At 39.6% G+C, this 25716-nt stretch overlaps 1 protein-coding gene across 1 annotated transcript in view; it reads left to right on the forward strand.

Annotated features, from left to right (window-relative positions):
• The window catches only part of CPXM2 (carboxypeptidase X, M14 family member 2), a 72461-nt gene extending 47101 nt beyond the window's left edge, over window positions 1-25360 (forward strand). Inside the window, exons 6-13 of the mRNA XM_018078529.2 lie at window positions 6534-6622; window positions 12042-12165; window positions 13016-13212; window positions 14044-14223; window positions 15421-15718; window positions 18706-18845; window positions 19332-19431; window positions 24758-25360. Of these exons, the coding sequence (XP_017934018.1) occupies window positions 6534-6622; window positions 12042-12165; window positions 13016-13212; window positions 14044-14223; window positions 15421-15718; window positions 18706-18845; window positions 19332-19431; window positions 24758-25011 (1382 nt within the window). The 3' untranslated portion in view covers window positions 25012-25360. The remainder of the gene's footprint in view (window positions 1-6533; window positions 6623-12041; window positions 12166-13015; window positions 13213-14043; window positions 14224-15420; window positions 15719-18705; window positions 18846-19331; window positions 19432-24757) is intronic.
• Window positions 25361-25716: the final 356 nt, after the last annotated feature.

The raw sequence follows: 25716 nt of genomic DNA on the forward strand, positions 1-25716 counted from the left end.
GAGTGCTCTTACAGCTTGTCACAGGTCTTGCATTAGCATGGAAACAGCATCAGTGCATCTTCCTGCTAGTCATTTATTGAGTTAATTGCCCGCAGTGTCTGATTCAGTATATTCCTGAAAGAAAATACCAGAATCATTCATTGAGAAACATAATGGGAATGGGGTGTGTTCATTACAAAATGTAATTGGACTGAAAGAACTAATAGGTTTTGATAAGTGCTGACCCATCTTTTTAGCTCAGAAAGAACTGACATTTCATTCTTCTCGCTCATTTTATTCATCGCACGCGAGGAGCTCGAAACAAAGCTGCTCCTCAGGTTGAAGTGGCCTTTCCACGCACGTTTTCTTCCTGTAGGACATGGCACTTTTTGCAGTTCACTCTAAGTGGATTCCTCACCCATTATTGGTGTCATCTTGCTCGTTCCAAGTTGGATAATCCAATGGTTTGGCCGTGGGAGCAGCGACTTTGACAGCGCTGCTCTGATACACTGCATCGTTTGTGTGACAGAAATCAGGGGTTCTGTCCTGACACAGTTTTTTCCATAAAACTGAGCAAGTCTCCTAAATTAATCAAAATCAGGAGGTGAAGCTCTGTTAGTTCACTTAGCTCCAGCCTTTCCAGAGCCCAAAGACCCATGAAAGAAGTTATGTGATGCTCTGTTTCCTTGAACACTGTGTGTGGTTTTGATTATTTTGCACCCTGAGTGTGAACATACAAGAAATCAAGTTGTCAGGAGGAGCAGTTTGGTCAATTTAGAGTCCCAAGGTAACACATCCTCCTGAGGCAATGACAATGCACAGGCACGTGGGGCATAGGGAAATAATCTCCAAAAAAAAGAAAGGTGGAAGGAAAGTAAGACATTTTTCCTGACTGTGAATTTCTTTTCATGTCTTCTAGACTTGTAATTTTAGGTTTTATGTCTTTATTAATCCTTGAATAAATTAAGTCATTTGCATTCAATCTGTGATCTGTATCAGCTTTTCATCATGCTGACTCACAGGGGAGGGTAATAAAGGAATAAGGAGAAAGTATAAAAGATAAAGAAGAAACCTGGGAAAGGTTAATATTCATAATTAATATTAATATTCTGGGAAAGCTTTTTAGCACTCTCAGAATGAGATGGAAATGGTTAAAGACAGCTAGGATCCATTCCTGTGGGTAAGGCTCTGACCATAAAACCTACTGCATGTGCTGGGTGCACTAAAAATTGGACAAATGAGAAAACTACTTGCATAATTGGAACAGAGAAGTTACTTGTTATCTAATCTGTATTTTACAAGATAATTGTAATTTTTATCATTGAAATGCTTATATCTTATCCATAACATACATTTTTGGTATGTTGTAGGCTAGTTTTGACAAACAACCTTTTCTAGACGGTTACAGTAGCTCTATAAAAAGAAGCTGTGTTATCCAATTGTGTCAGTAATATTTTTGGGGCAACAGAAATGATTTCCTGTTTCACCAAGGGAAAGACATTTATCTGTGGAGGAAAGATACCAGAAAATCCCACCTATAGCAGATGATCAGTGCTGCCATTTCTCACTGGGCTAAAAGAGGACAAAACCACAAGCATTTAATTCCTTCTCCACTTTCCAAAAATGTTGGTATTTACACAGATGCAGATTGACACACACAGTCTTTTGCAATTGCCTCAGAGGGATGGATGTACTTCCCTTGCCTTTTCTTTCTCAAACCTAAGGAGAGTCAAAAAGGAATTGCTTATGATCAAAAGCACCCAGAGATCGGAGAGAGAAAATTAGCTGAGCTCTTCATGCATTTATTTATATTGTACGGTATTCAAGGCAATAGGCAATTATTTTAATGGTATAAATTTGTGATGAAATTTAATTTTTAATAGTTCTTACACAGAAAACTATCATTGGTACCATGATTATGCCATCACTTTCAACCCATGCTAAAAAATGAACTTTAACAACTCTATAATGGAGTACTGTGTTTTGCAGTGGATTAAGTCCCATTTTCATTGCTTCTCTCTTAATGCCAGGCTACCTAGTCAAGTTTAGGACTGTGTTCATTTTGTATAAAAATGTGAATTTCTGCAAGTATCTTTTATTATAAGTGGTCATGTAAACAGCAGTACTCAGACTTACTTCTGAGAGTAAATCCCTCCTTAGGATGACAGTCTGTCTTTGGGTTCTACTTTTATCATTTCAAAGCTAAAACTTAATCTTGGACAGGCTAAAATTTTTTGTGAGTTTGAGCAAAGACTGAATAAAATGAGACCAAATTAGGTAATTCTCCTGGGAAAGGCAAATGTATTATGTTTCTCCATGCTCATCAAGACAGCTATGTAACATCCCCCAGCAATACAGTGGGTGTCATTAAAAGGTTTTGTTTCATATTTTATTTCTAAAATTAAGTGTGTATTATCCTGAAGAAGTGTTAAGAATCCTCAGAATTGTCATTATTGTCAGAATCAGGCTGCAGGAAATCATTAGAATGATAAAATGGTGGTAGAAAACCTTTAAGAAGCAACTATTGCAGATTAAGAGTTTGAGTTTCCTCTCACCCATTATCGTCACTCATTATGCTTAACTGGAATTAGTTGTTTTATGTTTGACTATACATCCACATGTATATAAAAGAATCCATTTATAGTTGAAAAATACTATTTCATTGCTGATTTTTTTCCTTGCTGATTTAATGTGTGATCTTAATGCTCGTGAGCAATGCTCATGAGACTGCCATGAAACAGGTCATGTGGAAAAAAAACTTGGAATCACCTGATGTGGCTGCCAGCGGATTTATTTCAAGATTACACATGTGCTGTCTGTGAGATGTTCAATTTTGTGAAGACAAGTCAAATTCACTTATATTACTCAGAAATTAAAAAAAATCAGTCATTTGCAAAGTAGCTCATTGAGGTTTTTAAGGCGATCCAAAGGATTTAGATGAGAATATTCTTTTTATTAAAATGTCTCTGGATCACTTGGATTGACTTCATTATCTCATATGTTGGAAGCACCATATGAACACAACTTCTGAGTATGCAGAACTCCTTTAATATGATACCATAAAGCTCACAGAAGGAATTCTGTGAGAATGAAGCATTGGGAACGCACATAAATTTTAATCAATAGATGAGACTCTTTTGATAGTATTGCTCTGTGAGTGTTGATTCCAAGACATCAGGAAGCTCACTTCATACCTTTCTAGCAGCAGTTAACACTGAAAACTAAAGTAGGAAAGAAAAAAAAAGACCAGCAGACGTTGTGGTGAGCAAAATAACTGGGAACCCTCAGGAAGCATCAGGGCTCCAGTGGTTGAGGTGCAGTGTTGAGCTGTGACAGAACAGAACAGAAAATCCCTTCTCTATGTCAAACTGCTGAGCAATTGGTCCTTTCTGGTACTTTTTATGGGCAATTCTCAGGGCTTTCATGCTGGAAAGGAGTTGGGCAGGGGAGGTACCAAGACGATCAGAGGGCTGGAGCACCTCTGCTGTGAGGAAAGGCTGAGAGTTGGGATTGTTCAGCCTGGAGAAGAGGAGCTTTGGGGTGACCTAACTGTGGCTTTCCATGCTCTGAAAGGGCTCCCAGAAAGATGGAGAGAGACTGTTTACAAGGGTCTGGAGTGACAGGACAAGGGGCAAGGGCTTCAAACTGAAAGAGAGTAGGTTTACATTGGCTATTAGGAAGAAATTCTCCCCTGTGAGGGTGGGGAAGCCCTGGCACAGGTTGCCCAGAGAAGCTGTGGCTGCTCCATCCCTGGAAGTGTCCAAGGCCAGGTTGGATGGGGCTTGGGGCAACCTGGGATAGGGGAAGGTGTCCCTGCCTGTGACAGGGGGAGAGATTGGAACTGGATGAATTTTAAGGATCCTTCCAACCCAGGCCATTCTGTGATTCTACACAATTCGAGTTTTCTAGTTTTTTTATTCTCTGTTTTGTTAAAGAAAATAATTTTTGCTGAAGTGGGCCCATCCAGCTGTGCACAAACTTCATGTGCCTTTCTAAATTTTAGCTTTCTGAATTTAGCTGCAGCAGAAATCCAGTGATCCAGACTACAGCAGAACCTGGCAAAATATGAGTGTTAATTCTCTAGGGAACTGTCAAATTGTACTCTGCTGTTGAGGAAGGGCCAGAGATACAATCATTCTCACTTTACAAATATTTTGAGTTTCCACCAACTCTACAGCATTCACAGTCATTCCCATTATATTAGTGTTTGATGTATGGAAAAAGTGCCAGACTTTGAAAGGAATGGGATTAAAGTATTAGGAAAAAAAATCAGTTGCTGTATATTTTGGCTCGTGGTGATATAGAAAACCTTCAACATCCTGGCAGTTTTATGAGGTTTATTTTTACATTTTTACAACAAAGGGATATTTTTTCAGTTATGAAGATATTCTGTGGGCCATCAGACAGATTGTGTGAGAAGAAGTGGGTTTTTTTATGATTTCTATTTTTTGGTCATCAACATATTAATGAATAATTTCTACAGATTAACATGGGATGACCTTTAAGGGTTTGGCTTTCCAGAGGGATCTGCAGAGTTAGGATTGCATTGCTGCTGTCGTGGACTTGCATCACTTTAGCCTGAAGTTAGACTGGAAAAAACCCAGGTCAGTTGTGTGAATCTTAATGCTCTGATTCTTCGAAACTGTTTTGGGTTTTTTTTTAAAAAATTAGCAAAGAAATCTTGTTCTCTCACCTGAATACAAGGGCATGCAGTGATAGGACAAGGGGAAATGGCTTTTAGATGAAGGAGGGCAGGTTTAGATTAGATATTAGGAGGAAATTCGTCCCTGTGAGGCCCCAGCACAGGTTGCCCAGAGAAGCTGTGGCTGCCCCATCCCTGGAAGTGTCCAAGGCCAGGTTGGATGGGGCTTGGAGCAACCTGGGCTAGTGGAAGGTGTCCCTGCTCATGACAGGGAGGTTGGAATGAGATGAGCTTTAATGTCCCTTCCAACTCCCACCATTCTGTGATTCTATAATTAAGGTCAAATTCAAGCCCATTTCCAGGTGGTCATTTTACAGAACTAAGTTCTCACTGGAGAGGACAAACTGTATGGAACAACTACACTTTGTTGGGGCAATAGGGTTTTTTGGATATTTTTCAGTCACATTTGTAGAACAACCTTCAACTGACCTTCCAGCATTTCTGCTGTAGATTAGGAAATGGAAGTGGAGACAAACTTGGGAATAAAGACTCAATAAGTGATTGAGAAGATGGGTAATGTTACTGTGAAGCTTAATGGAACCTGCATGCTTCATTCCATATATTCCTTAAATAGTTCAAAAGACCCAAATACTTTTAGAATTTTATGGGAATATTGAATGGTTTTAACGTAAAAATATGAAGTTTAAAAATTTTAAGTTCTAAAGTATTTTGAAGTATTTTCTGTAATTTTCTGTAAGTGTTTATTGCTGCAGGATATTAACTACATATTCTTCCTACTAAGAATTATGCTTTCCCCTCCCAAAAAAATATCACAGCTGTGGGGGATACTGTTTAAAAAAAAATGATTTTTATTCTCTGGAGACAATTTCTTTGGTTGTGTCGCAATAAGAGAGGATGATATTTAGACTTTCATACTTCACTTTTTTCCCAATAATTTTAAACCGATGAAGATGATTTTGTGTGCAGGGAAACAATTTTTCATAAAAGCCTGACAGCCACCGGCTTTACAAACGATTACTCAAAATTCCAGACATCCCAGATATGGCAAATTAAGGAATGTGTTTGATGTTTTCCAAATAGACTTGTTTGTCTCTGGAAATAAATCATAATAGATTAGATTAGGAGCACATCTATCAGGAAATTTAAAGCAGAGCCCTAACAGTCTTGGACTGTTTGTGTTTTTTTTTTTCCTAGGTGAATGGCCAGGAATGTCAAGGAGACAAAAGACTTTGTTCTATCTAAATATTCTCCTTTGATATTTCAAAATACACAAACTATAAATAATATCCATAAAGAAATGAATATGCTAATTTTTAAGTAACAAAGTCCTCTGACTTTCACAAAAACAGTTTTGGAGGATAATCAGGAATATTTAATATGCACAGTGGATCCTTTCTGTATTTTGCAAGCAGCACAAAGACTCTGAAAATACTCATCAAGAAAATTAATAGATAACTCTTTTCAATAGTAAATTAATCAAGTGGACACAAAACATTTACTGTGGCATTTTCCTCTAATTTGATTTTTCTTCCACTCTTTTAGCTTGCATCTGACTCATCATTTTCCAGTGTCTTTTCCCCTCCTCTGCAGCCCCAGGCTGCCCTTCTGCTTTTCTGTTCAAGTTTAGTACTTTGTGCAGAGTAGCTGCCTGGAAATCTGATGCCTCCTGGCTTCTATTTGGATCTATTGACTTGTGATTTGATTTGATGAGTTGATTCGTGCAGTAATTAGAAATATTTTAAATTAGTTGTCTGAGTTTTGCTTTTGAAAACCCTCCCTAAGTACATATGGGATAGTAGAATTCAGATTTCCTCTTTCCTACATGCGTTATGGCATAAAAAAAATTCTATATTTGAAATTCACGTGAAAATTCTTTTATTTCTTTTCTCAGACCCAAATAATTATTACCACAGAAGAAACGAAATGACGACCACAGATAATCTGGACTTTAAGCATCACAACTACAAGGAAATGAGGCAGGTAGGCAAAGAGGCTGGAGGCTGGAGGGTGGAGGGTGCAGGCTTTTCAGGTCTTCTGGAATCTGGATTCCACTTCTTAAAAATATTGTTAAACAGTGTCTGCAATATCTTTTTAAAATATTTTTTTCCTGTTTTAATTTATTAAAATTTGTACATAAACTAACCTTAAACAGGTGACTACATGACAGAGGGAGTATCTACTCATAATGTGACATTATTTTTCTTCCATTTTTATTTGAGTGGGGAATGACACAGTTTGTCCTTTCAAATTTCACCCTGATTAAGCCATCAATTTTCTCATGTATTTCAGTGGTTTTGGATAATCAGAATAAACTACAAAGTCCAATTCCATATTCACAGCTGTGAAAATCAGCAGAAACTCACCAAAAGCACTAGAAAAAAAATCCCGTTAGTATAATTTTAAATTTACCAGCCTTGTTATTTTATTTCCTTTAGCTTCAAACAGCCAACCCTGGTCTTGTTTTTGTTGTTGTTTTTAATCTTGCTTCATATCACCACAGACACAAGTGTGGGTTGTCCTGAAGAAATATTTCTGCCCTCTTTGTCTTCAAATATAAAGATAATATGTTTGGACTTGATGTGTGTGAATCACTTGCTGTGTGCTGAATTTTCAGTGTATTTATACTGCATGAATCACCACTCGTTTTTATTGAGCAATTGTGTACTGAGTCACACATTTATTTTGGTAGGGATTTCATGGCCCATATTTCTGAGCACAGAGATTAGACAAGTAGAAACTCAATTGGCATAATTACTGTCAAGAACAATAAAATAAAGCGTGTTTTAGGTTTTCATTGCAGAAAGACAGATTGATCAGATTAGAAACATCGTGGGGGAAAAACCTACAGCTTTAAAACATAATCTTTTTAGTCTTTTCCTACAAGTAGGAAATTTGTGACTGTGGTTGAGAGCTGGTCAGTTGTGAACTGTATTTATGCTCTCACAATTTCAGTTTTCCTCTTAATTTATTTAGAGCTCATTAGATTCTAGTTGGGTTCTACTGCTGGTTGGCAGAAGATTGTGGGTTGCGTTACAATGGGTCCAAAACTATTCTTAGAATTTCAGGGCAAAAAAGAACAATAACTGTCAGAGTCAGCTTAAAAAAAAACCCAAACATTCCCCCAAATCCCCCTGTAACCTATAAATTAATGCCACTTTTCATAGCTACTTCACCACCAACCATCTTAGAAAAATTCTGGTCTTTGAAGTTATTTATTATAAATACTGAAGGAGGAGGAGAGGGTGTTCCCTGGGCCATGTTTTAGAAACATTGCATTCGTCACATAATGCAGTATGTGAAGCATTTGTGAGGGGGGGGATTTTCTCAGTGTCAGATTATTTTAATAGAACTCTCTGGTTAGGAAAGTGAAATTTATAGTTCCAATTTTTTATTCTCGTAAAAAAAGCATTCAATATTCTTCTTCCAGTCAGTGGGAACTTTTGTGCAGAAGTCAGTCCAAAATATTTATATGAGGTATTCATGCAGCATAGGAAGCTGTTAGAATGGTTTGAGATGGACACGTGAGTACAACCCTGTCTTTGAAACCACAAACCCACACCATATCTTTCTTGGGAAAGAGGAATGTTAATTATGAAATCCACATAACTGGATTTGACTCATCTTTGTACAAGCCAGGCTCCAAGGGCCCCAGAATCCTCAGGCTGCTCTTCATGGTCAGCTGTTTATGGGCTTGGTGTAATAATGGGGAATACTGAAGAGCACTGTGTATGTTAACCATTGAACAGGTTGATCTGAGGGTGAAACAACCAAATGTGCAAGGTCAGAGCATGCCAGCTCAACATCCTGGGTTTCATTGAACGCCAGGATGATGGTCTGTATCTCCTACTCTCCAAGCTCAAGGAAGAGGTAGTTTCCAGAGAGCCTGGTACTGTTAGTTCAACAGTTGGACTCCACTTTCCCAACCTCAACAACTCTGTGATCTCCATAGGGGATAAAGAGGAGTCCTAACCTGAAAAACATTGACTGAGAGTCCTTTTGCCTCCTGTAAGTGTAGATGGAACTTAGACCTACATTTAGTACACCTTTTCTGCAAAATGGAGGAATCAGACCCTCAGAAACCAGTTTTGTGGGGCTTCTTCAAAGACTGCCTGAAGTATTTTTCAGGTCACTAATAAGGTAAATAATTGGAAGTGACAAACATGAACATGTGTCAATAACAGCTGTTAGTGAATGTAATTGGGAAGCATTTTACAGTCCTGCTGGTTGTTAATAAAGCCTGACCTGACTGTTATCATCAATTGTCTTTGGCAGTTTGTACAAGCACAAACACAGTGACATTTCAGGTGACCTGTTGTGCCATTCATAGGAAATGGTTATGAGAAGATCAGATATGAAATATGTTCATTTGCAGTATTATATTTACAGAAACAGTTAACTACATTACTAATTCCCCACTGTTACCAAAACAGTCACAGTAAAGTCTGATACAGAGGCTCTAATTCAGGAAAAGTTCTTTGACTCAGAAAATAATCATATGTTTGCAATTAAAGAAATGATGGGGGGTTTACTGAGGCCAATACAAATATTTCCACTGCATGTAACGTACTTTGAAGTTGGTTCTAGGCATTTTTGTCACTATTAATGAGCATTTACGTACTTTTAACCACTTTGCTAAATTGATGTTCTTGGTATCCTGCTAGCACTGGAGTGCCAGGCACGTTAGCAAAGCTTCTTCTCTGTGGAAGTTCCAGAGGCAGAAGTTTCCCTGCTTGGGTTCAGAGACAGCTCTGAGAGGACAGGCTTATCTTTCCTCTTTCACAGCTTTGGAGCTGCATGGATGCAGTGATGCATCAGCAAGGACAGAGTTTCCAATTGGAAGAAGGTGTGAGGAGAGAAATTAGTTAACACAAGTCTGAGACAGTGACAATATTTACACAGTACAGTTTTAGCCTTTACCTAAAATAGAACTCCTTTTAATGTAATATCTCTACTCACTGGCAGAGTGAAAAACTAATACTTCTACTGGAGAGAAACATAGAATCTGATCCTATCACGATCCACCTCATTCTCTTGTCAGTGGGACATGAGCAATCCCCACACAGAAGACCTCAATAAGTTTTGGTCTGTTAGAGCCTCATATCTCTGTGTTGTCCCCCTGTGCTGGGCACTGGTGAGTTCACACCTCGAGTCCTGGGCTCAGTTTTGGGCCCCTCATGACAAGGAAGACATTGAGGGGCTGGAGCGTGTCCAGGGAAGGGAACAGAGGTGGGGAAGGGTCTGGAGCACCAGGAACAGCTGAGGGAGCTGGGGGGGCTCAGCCTGGAGAAAAGGAGGCTCAGGGGGAACTTATCTTTCCCTACAACTCCACGAAAGGAGTTTAGAACCAGATGGGTGTTGGTCTCTTCTCCCACGTAACAAGGGAGAGGACAAGAGGAAGCAGCTTTAGGTTGTGCCAGAGGAGATTTAGATTGGATATTAGGGAAAATTTCTTCCCAGAAAGGGTGGTCAAGCCCTGGCACAGCTGCCCAGGGCAATGGAGGAGTCACCATCCCTGGAGAGATGTAAAAGCTCTGTAGATGAGGCACTTGGGGACATGAGTCAGTGGTGACCTTGGCAGTGCTGGTGGAATGGTTGGACTTGAAGATGTTAGAGGTCTTTTTTAAGCTAAATGATTCTGTGATTCTATATCCGTTGATAAAATGTTTGGTTCATTATGAGCAGGTTAACCAGGAAGATTTAAGGCAGTAGGTCTCAAAGGGAATTGACTCATTTAAATAAAATGCTACCAAATGTAAACCAGTGTTCTCTGGCTTCACCTGCGTGTTTGAGCTGGAACAATAAACTACACACACTTACCTATGCCCAGAACATTAAAAAGAGTTCTGTGGGAATATCTGAGTACCCATAATACCAGCACGCTGATGATAATGACAGTGGTGAAAATAAGTAGATATGAAACAAGAAATACACTGAAAGAGCACAACTGACTGTATTTTTCAGACAAGTGATGAGTTTAGACTTGCCACAAGAATTGTTTCTCCTATGTATAAAACCAATCTGTGAGATGAACAAATGTACAGAAATAGCATCTTTTCAGTCTCTTTGCAAAATGTTTATAAATAGAAGTGAAGCTTTATATGAGAGGAATTTTAATGATCTTCCCAATGTGAGTTGTGTTAGCACTTAGATTTGCTAAATGGTGGCATGGGAATTGGACATATCTAATTATTACATTTTTTAAATCATCAGCCTTATGATCATCCAATATTGTTTCTAAATTAACAATGTGTGAGCAAGCAGTTTTGTTATGCCACAATATTTCCTCAGTAATATATGCACGCTTGTTTATGAAATGATTGTCTAATTAACAGTCCCCAGGGTTCCAATTTACAGTAAAGTACTGTTTTCTTTCTTTAATTCCTCCCAAAGAAAAAAAGATCAAGGCAGATATATTCTTGTTGTTTAAAGCTATTTGCAATAGCTTAATATTAGTAAAGAAATTTTCAGTCTTGTTTGTACACTTTAACATTCACCTGAAATACCACAGTAAAGTATTTGTGGGACAATTTAGGCTCAAGATATGCTGATCTGGATGACATCTGTGGAACTCCATTGGTTTAAACAGAAATATATGCTTAACTCTAAGCATTTTATTATTATATTATTATAATTATTAGATTATATTTTGACTATGTCATGCAATATCTGCAGAAAGAGTGAATTGAATAGATTTTGATGGGCAGAATGTCTTCACTGACAACATTGCTGTTATTATTTCTTTTTTTTTTTCCTATTTTTTGCTGAAATGTGATAAGCACATTCTGAGGAATCTTTTATTTACTGAAGGAGTACATCTTCTGTTTGGGGACTCATCCATATTATATCTGTTTTGCAATTTTGGCCACGTCATCACTACTTTAATTAACAATTTTTCCATATGAGATTTCACATTGTAATGCAAGAAGGGTGGGTTTGGTTTTTCCCTCAGCAGAAACAGATATAATCAGAACTCACTGGGAAAATCCTGTTTAAATGGATTATATCCTTCTCTCTTCACTTGTTTCTGATTAAATTGCTGCTGCACAGGGTAAAGGAATGGAAAATCTTCCTTATGGATAAAGTGTGTCTGTGGTGACCTGTAAGGTGCTGTCACCAACACCCTGGGTCATCTCAAGTCCCTTACCTGTAGTACATCATAATGTGATTATTTTAATTAATCTCCTTTATTTTAATTCCTCTCCATTGCGTAATGTTTTAAAACTGTGATAGCAGAGCTATAAATTCATGAACTAAACATAAAGCTTTTACAACTAAGAAATAATCAGAGAAGAAAATGATGAGTTTTGCCACATCCAATTTGGAAAGAAGTAATTCATAGTGGGTCTATTTTGATGCTGCATTGTCTAACTACATGTCTTTTTGTTGGTTTTTTTGGCAGTTGATGAAAACTGTGAATAAAATGTGTCCAAATATCACAAGAATTTACAATATTGGAAAAAGCAACCAAGGACTGAAGCTTTATGCTGTCGAGATTTCTGACAACCCAGGAGAGCACGAAGTTGGTTAGGATTTAATCTAAATCTGTTGAAGGGTGCTGGGATTGGGGTTTTTTTTCCCCTCCTCTTTTCCTGTATCTGCTGTAATTATCACTGATGGAATTATATTCATGGCAGCAAAGATTTCAAATGTATGTGGGAGGAACTTCAGCACTGTATTTCTAAATTGGGAAGAGGACGGTGAGCACTAATAGAAGACATTTTGAACATGGGATCAAATTCCTTAATGATAATTCTTTACAGTAATAAAATAAAAGTGAATTTTAGTACTGGGGAATGGATTTTAGTTGTGGGGATTTATGGAGCTATGGAAGAAATTTACCTTTTTTACATGGGGTGAATGCACATTATTCCTAATCATCCCTGAAGTAATTTGTTGTCGAGTACAAGGATTGTTGCACTCATTATAACCTTGAAATGCATATGTGAACCTGTTTTAGAGAAGGAAAAGAGTCTGTGAAGTCAGAAATCAATTATGTACAGTTACTGACTTATCTTTTAAGAGCATTAACATCTGTCTGAGAGAACTACTAGCAATGTATTTTTCAGGTTATTTTTAGACTATCAGAACTGTTAAAATCTACCTCTAACATGCCAAAATTGTGAGTGCAATTAGAAATATGTTTAACCAAGATTGGATTTCGGAAGTTTTACACAGTGGCTTTAGATATCACTGGCACATAAACCTGTTCTTCTGAAATAGCAACAGAAAGTAATTTGTTTCTGTAAAGTTTGTGCATCATTTGTGCAGTTAAGGCGTTTCTCCAGCTTTCCTTGGCTGATTGACATCAATGACATTTAATAGATATTTGATTTGCTGCTCTGACCACAGTTCTGCTCCATGTGTTTTCAACAGGGGAACCAGAGTTTCACTACATTGCAGGAGCTCATGGGAATGAAGTGCTTGGACGTGAGCTAATCCTCTTGCTAATGCAGTTTATGTGCCAGGAATACCTGGCTGGGAACCCACGGATTGTCCATCTCATTGAGGACACAAGGATCCACCTCCTGCCCTCAGTCAACCCAGATGGATATGACAAGGCATATAAAGCGGTAATGTGATTATCAGCACCTCCAGGAATTCTTTTATTTGTAGTAGATGAATAAAACATGCCCCTCTTGTCATTATTTTTTTCTAAGTTCATGTTTTACAATTTAAAAATTAAACAATAAACACGTCAAGATAAAATAAACCACCGGAACATTTTACTGAGGAAAAAACTGAAAGAAACAATATTTTATATGACATTGGCTAACAGGAAAATATATATGGAAAGAAGGGTTACAAACACTGCCAGAACAAACCATACTGAGGTGTATATATTAATGGGAACACCGTTATGGAAAGTGGAAAATCCAGGCAGTGTGTTTCTCATGAGGAACCAAACTAAGCACATGAGTATTTGCATTCTTCCACAGTTGAAATTTAATAGTGCACCTTTAAGGGGAGCACGTTGTGTAGGGCATCATAATAATTCTGTCTGGAAGAAGACAGACACCGGGAGGAAAAATTGTAAGGGTTGGTCAAATGCACTGGAAAATCTTCCAGGGAAGTCAGCAGAAGACTGGAACAGAAAAGTCACATTCATAGTCATGGAAGGGAAAGTGTGTTATCTCCTTTGCGGGATATATTTTGGCTAACCTGGAGGAGTTTTTCATGGGTTTTGCTTCACCGCATTCAAGGTTTCGTACAAAATTAAAAAAAGAAAAAAGCCAAACATTTATTTCAGTTAATTAAATGGTTACTCCTTCATTTCTCTGTACAGAATTACCTCTGGCACATTCCCAAGCACTTTGCTGAGGGCTCACAGGTTGTTATATTCTGAATGAACATTTATATTTTTTTTTCTTCCCTTTTTTTTTTCTTTTATTTTTCAATCTAAGGGTTCAGAATTAGGGGGCTGGTCTTTAGGACGATGGACTCAGGACGGCATTGACATCAACAATAATTTCCCTGACTTAAACTCTTTGCTCTGGGAGTCAGAAGATCAGAAGAAGAGTAAAAGAAAAGTTCCAAACCATCACATCCCCATCCCTGACTGGTACCTGTCTGAAAACGCCACTGTGAGTAAGGCCAGAGAGAGGGGGACACCAAGGCTGGGATGTACTGAGACGGAGAGATTTACATTTCTCAAGGAATGAGGAATTTGAGGCTGAAGTTCCCCAGCTGATCTAATCTTCCTGTCTAGATTTCCCTGTTAGTCAGTGGAAATAAAAATGCCCCACAAAAGGACCATTCACCCCCAGGTTTTAGAGGCAGGTCTTGAGGAAGGATCTGCTTCCTGGAGGATTCCCTTTTCCCTTGGCTGTTGAGAGAACCTGGAGGACTCAATACCCAATTTTCAGGCAGCAACAGGTAGACAGGGAAAAGCCCACCATGGAGCTCAGCCATGTGAATCAGGCTTCTCCTTAGTGATGTGGTGTAGATGAGGTCTTTGCAAACTCAGTGTCTTTACAGATTTCTCCTGGGGTTTTCTTATTTGTTCTTATTTGAAACATATTCTTACCTTAAATAACACAGCAACAGCTCAGGTATATGCAAAACCAATGCAGTGGCTTATGCTAAAGTCCTTTATTGGATTTTAGTGCCAAAAATTTAACTTATTTTTGCCTGACCTTTTAAATAAAATGACAACCATTAAGAGTGGATGAGGGGAAGGCAATTAATTGTGGCAGCTCTTTAGTGCTTCAGAATCACAGAATAATAAGGGTTGGAAAGGACCTCTGGAGATCCTCTACTCCAACCCCCCTGCCAAGGCAGGGTCACCCAGAGCAGGTGACACAGGAACACATCCAGGTGGGTTTGGAATGTTTACAGAGAGGGAGACTCCATGCCCTCTCTGGGCAAGCTATTCCAGTGCTCTGCCAACCTCCAACAAAAGAAGTTCTTCCTCATGTCAAGGTGGAACCTTTTGTGTTTTAGTTTATGGACATTAGGTTTAAAATCCCTGGGTTTGGAAACTCATTTCAGCCAATGGCAGGGGTAGCAGTGTCACCATGTGACATCTCTATCACTTCCTGCTCTTGTCACTGCACATAGATGTTCCTCAGAAATTAATAGCAGGAGGTTCTGTTAGTTTTTCTGACTTGTCTGTGACCTCCCAAGCATGGCTGACAATTTAAAGAAGCCCTTCTCCTTGGCCACATCTCTCCTTGCTGGCTACTCAAGCTCAGGAACTCACAGCAGGGCTCCTGCACCTTGAAACCAGCCTCTCAGATTCCCACAGGCTGAACCAAGGCTGCTCTTCCTTTTCCTCCCAGGTGGCGGTGGAGACACGGGCAATAATAGCGTGGATGGAAAAAATCCCTTTCGTGCTGGGTGGCAATTTGCAGGGAGGGGAGCTGGTGGTGGCCTATCCCTACGACATGGTGAGGTCCATGTGGAAAACCCAGGACTACACCCCCACCCCAGACGACCACGTGTTCCGCTGGCTGGCCTATTCCTACGCCTCCACCCACCGCCTGATGACGGACGCGAGGAGGAGAGCGTGTCACACGGAGGATTTCCAGAAGGAGGATGGCACTGTTAATGGAGCCTCCTGGCACACCGTGGCTGGAAGTGAGTGTTGGTAGAAGCTCCAACTTGGATGTGATAGTGCCACCACTGCCTGGTGCACATTGCAGAGGCAGTGCTGGTCAAATACGTGTTCTAAGAGGAATAAATCCCCATCTGACGGTCTGCTGACTGCATTTCATCACTTAGCAGAGCATTGAAGGAGGCACTGTCAGTAACACCTGGTGACTATTTAATTTACAACTGAGTTTTCCCAAAGTGCACATCCAGTACATTAGTTTTAAGAATTCTGGGCATTCAAGATGCTTTGTCAGGAGGAAACCAACCCAGGTCAAACCCACTGGCAGGGGGGACGCTGTCAGCCTTTGTCATCTCACAAGGTGACAACAGAAAACTGCTACTGAACATTAGAACAAGTGTCAGAGCTGAAGCAGTAACTCCAGGGAGAGATTCCAGTGGCCTGCAGATAAGGCAATCCTGATTTCAGCCTCCTGCTCACTGAACTCGGTCACAGATCAGCCCCCCATCACATTCACTTTGAGTTGTAATAATATGCCAAAAAAAGCTGCTGTTTGCTTGCTACCATCCTATTTTTAAAAGACCTGGAAATCTTTACACTTAAAACTTTGCATGGGCTCCATAGACATTTCTGCTGCCAGGATAAAATCCAGGCTGCATCAATCACCACACACCCAAGCCTGTCACCCTGTTAAGGAGCACGAGAGGGAAGCTGCGTCCCGTGGTGCAGCCAAAACATGGATTTCCAGGAAAGCCCAATTAGAAGCACATTTTTAACAGCATTAGGCACAGTTATCTCTAAGGGTGTGCACTTGGAGCAGACTCAGAATCAGCCACTCTGCTGATTCACCACAGTTCTGCACAAAATCTTGGTGTTTCTATAAGTAAATCAGTCAAACAACATATTCTCTGAAATTAAGAAATGAGCCTGGCTTCTGCCATCACTTGATGACAACAGGAGCAACGGCAGCAGTGATGGCAAACAGATGCAGGAAAGTGTCTGTGCAGCCCACGTTTCACTGGAACTGGCTCGTGTTTGGAACTTGCAGGTACTTCCACTGCATAAACATTTCTACATTTTGGACACAGCTTCTGTGGCTTTTACATTGGCCCATGTGAAGTTAATCCTGGCCAGCCTTTAAAGGCTACAGTCAAGAATTAACTTCTCAAATATTTTTTCAGGAAGTTAAAAAGCATTGGGTGAAATTGGGGGGGGGGACTGTTGAATTTTTAGATCACAAGGCCAATGCTTGACAATACATTGCTGTGCATTTCTGCAAATTCTAAAGCATACTCTGAAAACTCACTTGACCACTTAATTATCTAATTTATGAGCCTAATTTTCCTAAGTGCTATAAGAAACATCATTATGAATTGATCCAGAAAGATGACATTGGCCATGTCACTAACAACTGTCATACTAAGCTACATTAAGTAATGATGGACAATATAGATGCTGAATATTATCCTGATTTCTTAGTACCAATTACATATTGGATTTGCTTCATCTGATTTATTTCTTGATAATGTTTTCATTATAATTTATACCCTGCTCTGTCCCATTATAGTGAGACTTCCAGGATACTCTTTGAGACAAACTCTAGAATATTGTTTTCACTTGCAGTTTTTACACTGGATTCCACAGTAAACTTCAAAAGATATGGTTCCTATTTGAGCTCAATCTTCAACCTACAGAGTAGTTTTAGACTTCTTGTGTCTGCTTAGACAAGTGCAAGGAAGTGATTTGTAGTGCAGATATATATATATATATGCATATATAGATATGTATTTTGCAGCTGTCAGTTAACCAACCACCTTGCATTGCAAAGGGTTGTCCAAATATGATTCCAGATTTCTCCTGTATTTTTTCACTCTGTAATTCCATGACTATGTAGATATAGCTGTATAGCTCACTCCACTTTTCTTTTTATTTCTTTACCTTTTAAATCAACACTAACACTTTCTTGTCCTAACCCCTGCTTGTTTCGTGCCTGCCCTGAAGGTGACACTCCAATAAATTGCTTGCAGAACCTCTCCCACCTGCCCTTCAGTGTGGGTGGCATCTTGTTGTACCACACCTTGAAGCTATCCATTCCTTTTCTCCTCATCCATCTTCTTCCTGGCCTTGCAGTGACCATGCACAGAAACTTTTCGCTGCTCATCCCATGGGAGAATTTACAAGGAATTTTTCTAATTTCTTTCCAGTACCAGAGAATCCCTAGAGAAGTATGTGCAGCACAGATATCCAACACCTTTAAAACCCAGCCATGTGATTTCCTGCACATTTTTTGGACTGCAATGAATGCAGGTTCTTCAGCAATTTCACATATAAAGTTTCTACACTGGCTGAACTGCATGAGGACAAAGAATAGATTGATTTAGTTTTATTTCCAGTGTTTTCAAGGCTGGATTTGCATGTTCAGACACTATGAAAGAGTTGCTCTTGGCAAAGTTAAGCCATTTTCTTAAATACAAGTATTAAAACTGAGCAATTACCATGTATTGCTAAACATTTCACAGCAGATTAGTCAGGATGGGATACAGTATGCGAGGAGAAAATAATTGTGGCTGTTTCTCAAATAGAGAGGAAGCACATTTATGCAGAGTAGCATATGCCACTGGCTGATATTTAGGTTTTCCCCATCACCAGAAGTGAAAAGCTGAACATCTGTATTATATAATCCTCCTGCTCTGCTTCCAGAAGGCACAGAGGGCTCATTAAATACTTGACTACTGCTCTCTGGTAATTGGACAGGAGCAGGGGGTTTGTTTTAACTCTTTTCATTCAGAAGCAACTTTGGTGACTGCAACTCCAGCCAATCTGTTTTACTGTTTTGGCCACACTGTGGCATTTCTAAAAATCTTTTGCCCTGCCAGGCCTGCACACTGAGCCAGCCAGATAAATACCCAGTTTGTGTTTGAAGTTACATGAACAAGTTGCATAAAAAGATCAGATCTGATTAACAGATTTAAAAGGATATGAAATTGTTTCCTTTTTTGCCCCCTGTTGACAGGCATAAATGACTTCAGTTACCTGCACACAAACTGCTTTGAGCTCTCCATCTACGTTGGCTGTGACAAATATCCCCATGAGAGTGAGTTGCCTGAAGAATGGGAAAACAACCGCGAGTCCCTGATTGTTTTCATGGAGCAGGTATTCCACAGAAGTGCAAATTCTAAATAACTTGGTGACTACTCCTTTCAGTTTGAGAGAGAGTTTAAGGTTTCTGATTTATTTTTTCTTGCATGACTAATTACATGGTTATTGGTATATATGGTAGAAATCTTCCCTACAAATAATACTGACATGTCACTTCAGCCATGAAGCTTCTCAAAACTTGATTCTAGCTTGCTAGAAAATTTGCCAAAAACCTTGGGTCTCTTGCTTCATCTGTTCTTTTTATCTATATCTTGAATTTGATGCCTCAGGAATCCTAACAGAATTCATAATCTGATTCACAAGTTAATGCCTGGAGGGCTGATATGGATTTAATAGTGATATTTCACAATTTTGTGAGCCATAAAATAGGAACATAATACACATAATTCACACATGGAATTAATAATTCATTGTAACTCATTATTAATACAACTGTTCATTGCTGTGCAATATTTACTTGCTTTTTTATTCTCTCCATAGGTCCATCGTGGCATCAAAGGCATAGTGAAAGATGTGCATGGAAAGGGAATCCCAAATGCTGTTATCTCAGTAGAAGGTGTCAACCATGACATTCGCACAGGTAAAAGAAAAAAGCAAAACCATGAGTGCAAAAGGGCAGATTTGTGGTTTAAAAGCAAAATACAGAATTTTATGGAAGGTTTGAACTCTTTTAGGAGAAAGGCCAGCAGGTAGGATATAGTCCAAGGAGAGTGGTGCAGAAGGATTGGCACATGAGGAGGGAGTCATTTCTTTCTATGTTGCAGCTGTGTAGACAAGAACAGAACTATGGTTTTCCTCTCCACTCCCCTTCTTCTTTCCACCTCCAACAAAGTATTGAGCAAATAGGCTTTTATGTGCCCCAAATCAACAGCCTGATTAAGACTGTGTCTAAAGAACTCTTACTGTCACTTTTCTCATGTAAATGTAGTGCAAATCTAACCCAGAATAAATGTAGCACTGAAAAACAAGGGTGCAGGTAATGCCATGTTGGGTAAAGAATGTTCCTCTGGCTGTTAACAGTTATAGGACTGTGAATCAGAGAAACACAGAATCATTTAGGTTGGAAAAGACCTCTAAGGTCATTGGGTCCAATCATTAACCCAGCACTGCCATGTTACCACTAAACCATGTCCCTAATACCACATCCACATATTTTTTTGAACACTACCTTTATGTGGTTTTATGTCTTTGCTGGTGTTCTGGGTCCTTTATTTGATGCCACTTTCATGAGCTTTGCCACTGAGGCACAGTATGGCACATGGACACATAAACTGATTTCAAGCTATGGAATATCACGGAGCTTTTGGCTTCCAAATCCTTAATGTTTGCTACAGTAGATGATCTGAGCCAATAATGAGTCTTGGAATAGCTAACTTAGTTTATGATTGATTTCAGTGGTACTATGTCTCCATTGTAAGAGAAAACCTTGAATGACAGATATTTAATTAGACAATAATGATTCTGCCTTAAACATTTCAAAACGGGACCACTGGGAGATGATAGTGGGAATTAAAGTAATCAGCTGTTTTTTCTTGTCTTGGAAGCCTTGGCAGTCTTGAAAGTCTGCCATGAAGTGTGGGTTGTACTACTCTGTTAACAGAATTGATGTATTGCTCTGGTTGAGGCTGAGTTAATGCAGTGTGTGATTAACCTCCAGCCCTCTGTACACTGGATTGCCATGTGAAACAGAAGTCAACAGATTAAAGACAGTAAAAGTGCTACAGGAAGGAGACTCATTGACAAGTCCAATAAATGGGCAAGATCCCAAAATGCACCTTGTAACACTCAGGGAATGATGCAGCTATTTGTGTCTCATCTTATTGCTGAGCTTCTATGGCTCAAGGCCATCTGAACTTGTTTAAAATAAAAGTGTTTATTTATTTCTTTTTAATTTTTCTTTTTAATGAGACATTTAAGCTCACACTCTGTTTGGGAACCACTTTTTAAATGGGAACATAAAAGTTGTCTCCTGTTTTATATTATCCAGATAACAATACACGTCTCATTAGTCTCTGAAATCAGAGGATTTATGTTAGAGCCAAAAAGCTAAAATGACACATATAACTCCAGATAAAGAAGGCAAGCTGTCAGCAGTCTTCTTTCATTTATACCTTTTAAAATGAAAAATGTTTCTATTTAAACCTCTGAGTTGCCTTGATATAAAAATAGGCCAAGCAGGAGAAGAATTATGGCCACTATCTCTATTCAGATAAGTTTTGTTTCAAGTGAGCTCAGCTCTCAGGTGTCTACTGTTTCATGGATACATTAATGTGATTAACTACTCCGTAGAGCCAGACAAAATTTATCTGTAAAATCCCTCTAATAACATTTACATGTTTGAGAAAATTTCTTTGCTTCTTCCTGTGGACAAAGAAAAAAAAAAAGTGCATGAAACGCACATTGTTTTTAATTTCTCTTCGACATACAATTTATCTTATGGAAAGAGAGGGATGCTGACATTCAGCTAACACTATTAATAGGCTAATTGAAGACATTGATCCCGAGACTAAGAGCTTTGTGGGAAATTATTCCATTTTCTCCTGATGCAGATGTAACTATCGATTAAATCTGAGTGATTACATGTTGTCACAGTTAGATATGGACTATGGTCTATAAGATAACCTTTGGAAAGAGTTCATCAACTGGATGAGCAAATGCACCTGTTTTCCCCATGGTGCAAAGGCGTTTTTGGGGTTGCTTCCTGTAATTGCACATTTTGGGAATGTCAAAGTCTATATGGATGAAGAAACATTCAGTTTGTTCCTGGTGAAACATTTCTGAATCACAGCCAGAGTTCAAAGACCAATACATGTTTCTGTGTGATTTGTGCCAAAGCATAACTAATTTCATTTCACACAACATTTAGAGAAATTTTTAATCAATATTTTGATAAGATTCCTATGATTTCGGTGCATATTATGTAACAAAACCCAAGGGTTTTGAAGTCGCATTTAGTAATATTTAATAAAATTAGTCCAAGCTAAGCATAATTCTGATATTATAACTATCCAGGCTCATTCCTTGCTGCCTGGGCACTAGAGAAAATTTGAGTTTTAGTTGTTACATGCATTTGGTGTGCAGCAGTATGGTCAGCTTTCCTGGACAGTCTTCCATAGGTAAGAGAGTATTAGATAGATTTTTATAGTCTATTTGAAAAGGGTGAAATTTTAGTGTAAAAATCACTTTTGCACTTTTACGTAATTGTAAGTAAGGTCTGTCCTATAAGGCTCCAAGTATTTCTCTTAATTGAAATATTTATGGAGTAATCTGACACATTTAACTTGTAGTAGTACTGTGTTTGCCTTAATGCATTATTATTGTATCTAAGCAGACATGGCAATCCTTTTCCACATCCAGGAGGTGGAAATGGATGTCGTCTGCCTCCAGCCTGCTCCCACTGGAACCTATTATTTCAGCAAACCTATTATTTACTAAATTTATCTGGATTTTTAATTGTGTTTCTTTTGCCATCTGTTCTGAAATTTTTTACCTACTGGATTTAATGTGATTTTCAGAAAACCCCCAACCTTTTAGCCTGGTATTAAATTCTGGGCACTGACAGCTGACAGAAATACTTGTGTCTGCTGGCTTGTAAATGGAAAGGAGGCAAAGTGCATCCTGCTAATGGCTTAATATCCAGCTTTGTAATAAATTCCCGGTGATGTGTGTGTGTGTGTAGGTTTATTTCTGGCCTTGTGTGGGGCTGTGATGAACTGACTGTTAAATGTGTCAGAGGAATGTGGGTCAGTTTTGCACTCCCGGGGCTAGAGCAGGGCTTTGAGCAGGGATGTGTTCACAGCCACTCACAGGGTGATCCGTAGCCTTTTCCCTGCCCTGTAGGAATGCCAGAGCATTTGCAGCTAAAAACGAGCCCTTGGGGATAAATACAAGGAACTTGGGCAGATTTATGTCTCGTCCTTTTGTTAAGTCTCCAATGGACCCAACGGTAAAGGAGAACTGAATAAAGAGCTTCTCTTAGAGCCCTTCCTAAAAATACCTGAATCCTGAGAAATAGAATGTTTGATCATCAACCCAAATGTGGTCAAACTGGATAAAAGAAAAATCTAAGCAAGTTGGGATGTAAGAATTAACCTGAATGGGAATGGGTGCAATTCTGAGGCACTCAGAGACTGCAGTTTCAGGGTATAGTCAATGTTGATGTTTTTTTAACACTTGCTGTTTGCAAACGTGTTTTTTTTATTTTACCAAACCCTAAATTAAAATCCTATTTCTTTAAAAAGAGCCTGGCTAGTCTGATTTTTCCCTAAATATAATATTTTTATGCAAATCATCTTTACTTTCTGCTACACCCTGCATTGCCATCAACCCAAGGCCAGCACTAGTAAGGCTGTCAGTTCTCATCAGTGCTAAAAAACTCCAACCCCTCCTAGTGCAAGAGATGTTCCATTTCTATTTATATACAGAATTACATGTTTGAATATGTACTTTCATTCACAGTGGGTTTTCCCGGAACAGAGTGCAAAACTGATTTTTGGTATTAGTTTTTGACCTATTTCAGTTCACAACTAAGAATACCTGCTAGTTAAAATCATATTTAAAAGAAGCCTAAAGTCATCTTTATGTACAGATGGGTACATAAAATGAGTACATCTGAGATCATTTGTGAGGGAAAAAGAAGAAACCAGTAAGTCCTGATTCAATGAGGTGTTAAAATATATCTTTGTGCATGAGTAGTTTAGTTGATTACAGGAGTTCTGTTTGTGCATTTACAGGTAAGAAAGTGGTTAAGTACCCTGATGAATTATACTTTGTAGGAAAATCAGTGTAATAAAACTCAGTGTAAGGTTTTATAGACGGAGATATTTACTTACATCTCCAAGTGAGTTGATATTATGTATTCACATGCTTTGCATACAAAATAGCACCAAAACCTGTGTCCAGGCAGCCTGGTCAGGGTCATGGGTGCAGTGTGGTTACTCCACTGGGGCTCCTCTGGATCCATCAGTTACAATTAATTTGGGGAAGGTTTTTTGTACCCCTTGCCTCAGGACCTTCCACCTGCCAAAAATTTTAAGCCAGATTGAAGCCCACTGTCCTTTTTTCATCATTTGGAAAATGTGACTGAGGTGTGTTTTCCTCTAGGGTTGGCAGGACAAGGAGGGGGTGTGTGTGATGGGGAGCAGCCTCTTTGACACCCTCCTGGTGTGAGGATGGGGGAGTTCCTGGTTGTGGTGTCATCTTACCCCTGTGCATGGACTTCTGTATCCTCATTCAATTGCCCTAGGTTGCTCCAGGGGCAGTTTAGGTTAGATATTAGGAAAGACTTCTTCATGGAAAGGGTTTTCAAGCACTAGAACAGGCTGCCCAAGAAAGTGGTGGAATCACCATCCCTGGAAGTGTTCAAAAGACATGGGATTGTGGCACTCGAGGACATGATTTAGTGTTGAACATGGTGGTGGTGCTGGTTTGATGGTTGAAGGTGATGATCTGAGAGGTCTTTTCCAGCTGAGAGAATGGCCTGAAATTGTGTCAGGGCAGGTTTAGCTTGAATATTAGGGAAAGCTTCTTCCCCCAGAGGGTGGTTGGGCTCTGAACAGGCTGCCCAGGGCAGTGGGCACAGCACCAAGGCTGCCAGAGCTCAAGGAGTGTTGTGACAACACTCTCAGGCACAGGGTGTGACTCTTGGGGATGGGCCTGTGCAGGGCCAGGAGTTGGACTCAATGATCCCTGTGGGTCCCTTCCAACCCAGGAGATTCTGTGATTCTGTGAAAAAACACGTGGATGTGGCACTTGAGGATGCGGTTCAGTGGTGAACACAGGGCTGGGTTGATGGTAGGGCTCGATGATCTCAGAGGTTTATTCTAACCTTAATGAGTCTATAAACAACACCTTCCTCAAGGAGGAAAGACCAGTGTCCTAAAAAAACCCTCTTCTTCCCCTCCCAGGAGCCGACGGCGATTACTGGCGCCTCCTCAACCCGGGCGAGTACGTGGTGGGCGTGAGGGCCGAGGGCTACACCGCCGCCACCAAGACCTGCGAGGTGGGCTACGACATGGGGGCCACCCAGTGCGACTTCACCATCTCCAAAACCAACCTGGCGAGGATCAAGGAGATCATGAGGAAGTTTGGGAAGCAGCCCATCAGCCTGTCCATGCGCCGGCACCGGCAGCGGGCGCGGCACTGGCAGCAGCACCGATAGGCGCCGGCCCGGCATCTCCCGGTGCCCACGAGCTCTGCTTCTGCCAGCCTGGCTGTAGTCGTAGTGAGAGTTTCATAGCCCATCTCTTCGTGCATATTTCTCTGCAAGAGGCCTTTCTGTTAGTGGAGCGGGATGGACGGTGGGGGTTCTCGTTTTTGGCGGAAAAATCGGAAGCAAAATTTCAGGCTCAACCAAAAACGGCCCCCGGGTTGAAGGGAGAGGCAGGAAGAACGTAGGAAGGTGTTTTGAGTTAACCTGGAGTGAAATGTTTGGCTTGTTGGGTTGTTTGATCCTTTGTAAATCTGTTTTCTTTAAAAAGAGGAGAAAGGAGGATTAAAAAAAAAAAAAAGACACTTGTAAAGGAGAAGTGTTGTTCTGAATGCAAAATTGAAAAATGTTGTATCTAAAGTATAAAATTGGTGTATTTTTGGAATTCTAAAGAAGTTTGACATTCCTTATGTTTTATTCTCATATGGAAGGAAAGCTGAGAGGGGACAACTTACATTTAATGTGGTTAAAACATGTCATAATTTCATCCCCTTTTCCCTGAAAGTCTCTCTTCTGACAAACACCAAAACATTCAGAAAAAAAACCTGCAGTGAATAACCCACCTTTGCTTTCCTGCTTGGGTTGTTTATATTTAATGATGTAATGTGAGTCCAGAGTTTAATGCCAGGAGTGTTTTCTTCTCTGGCTTTTTAAGAC

The sequence above is a fragment of the Manacus vitellinus genome, unplaced genomic scaffold, assembly GCF_001715985.3.
Source record: "Manacus vitellinus isolate BGI_N305 unplaced genomic scaffold, ASM171598v3 scaffold_40_pilon, whole genome shotgun sequence".
In the NCBI taxonomy this organism is placed as follows: Eukaryota; Metazoa; Chordata; class Aves; order Passeriformes; family Pipridae; genus Manacus; species Manacus vitellinus.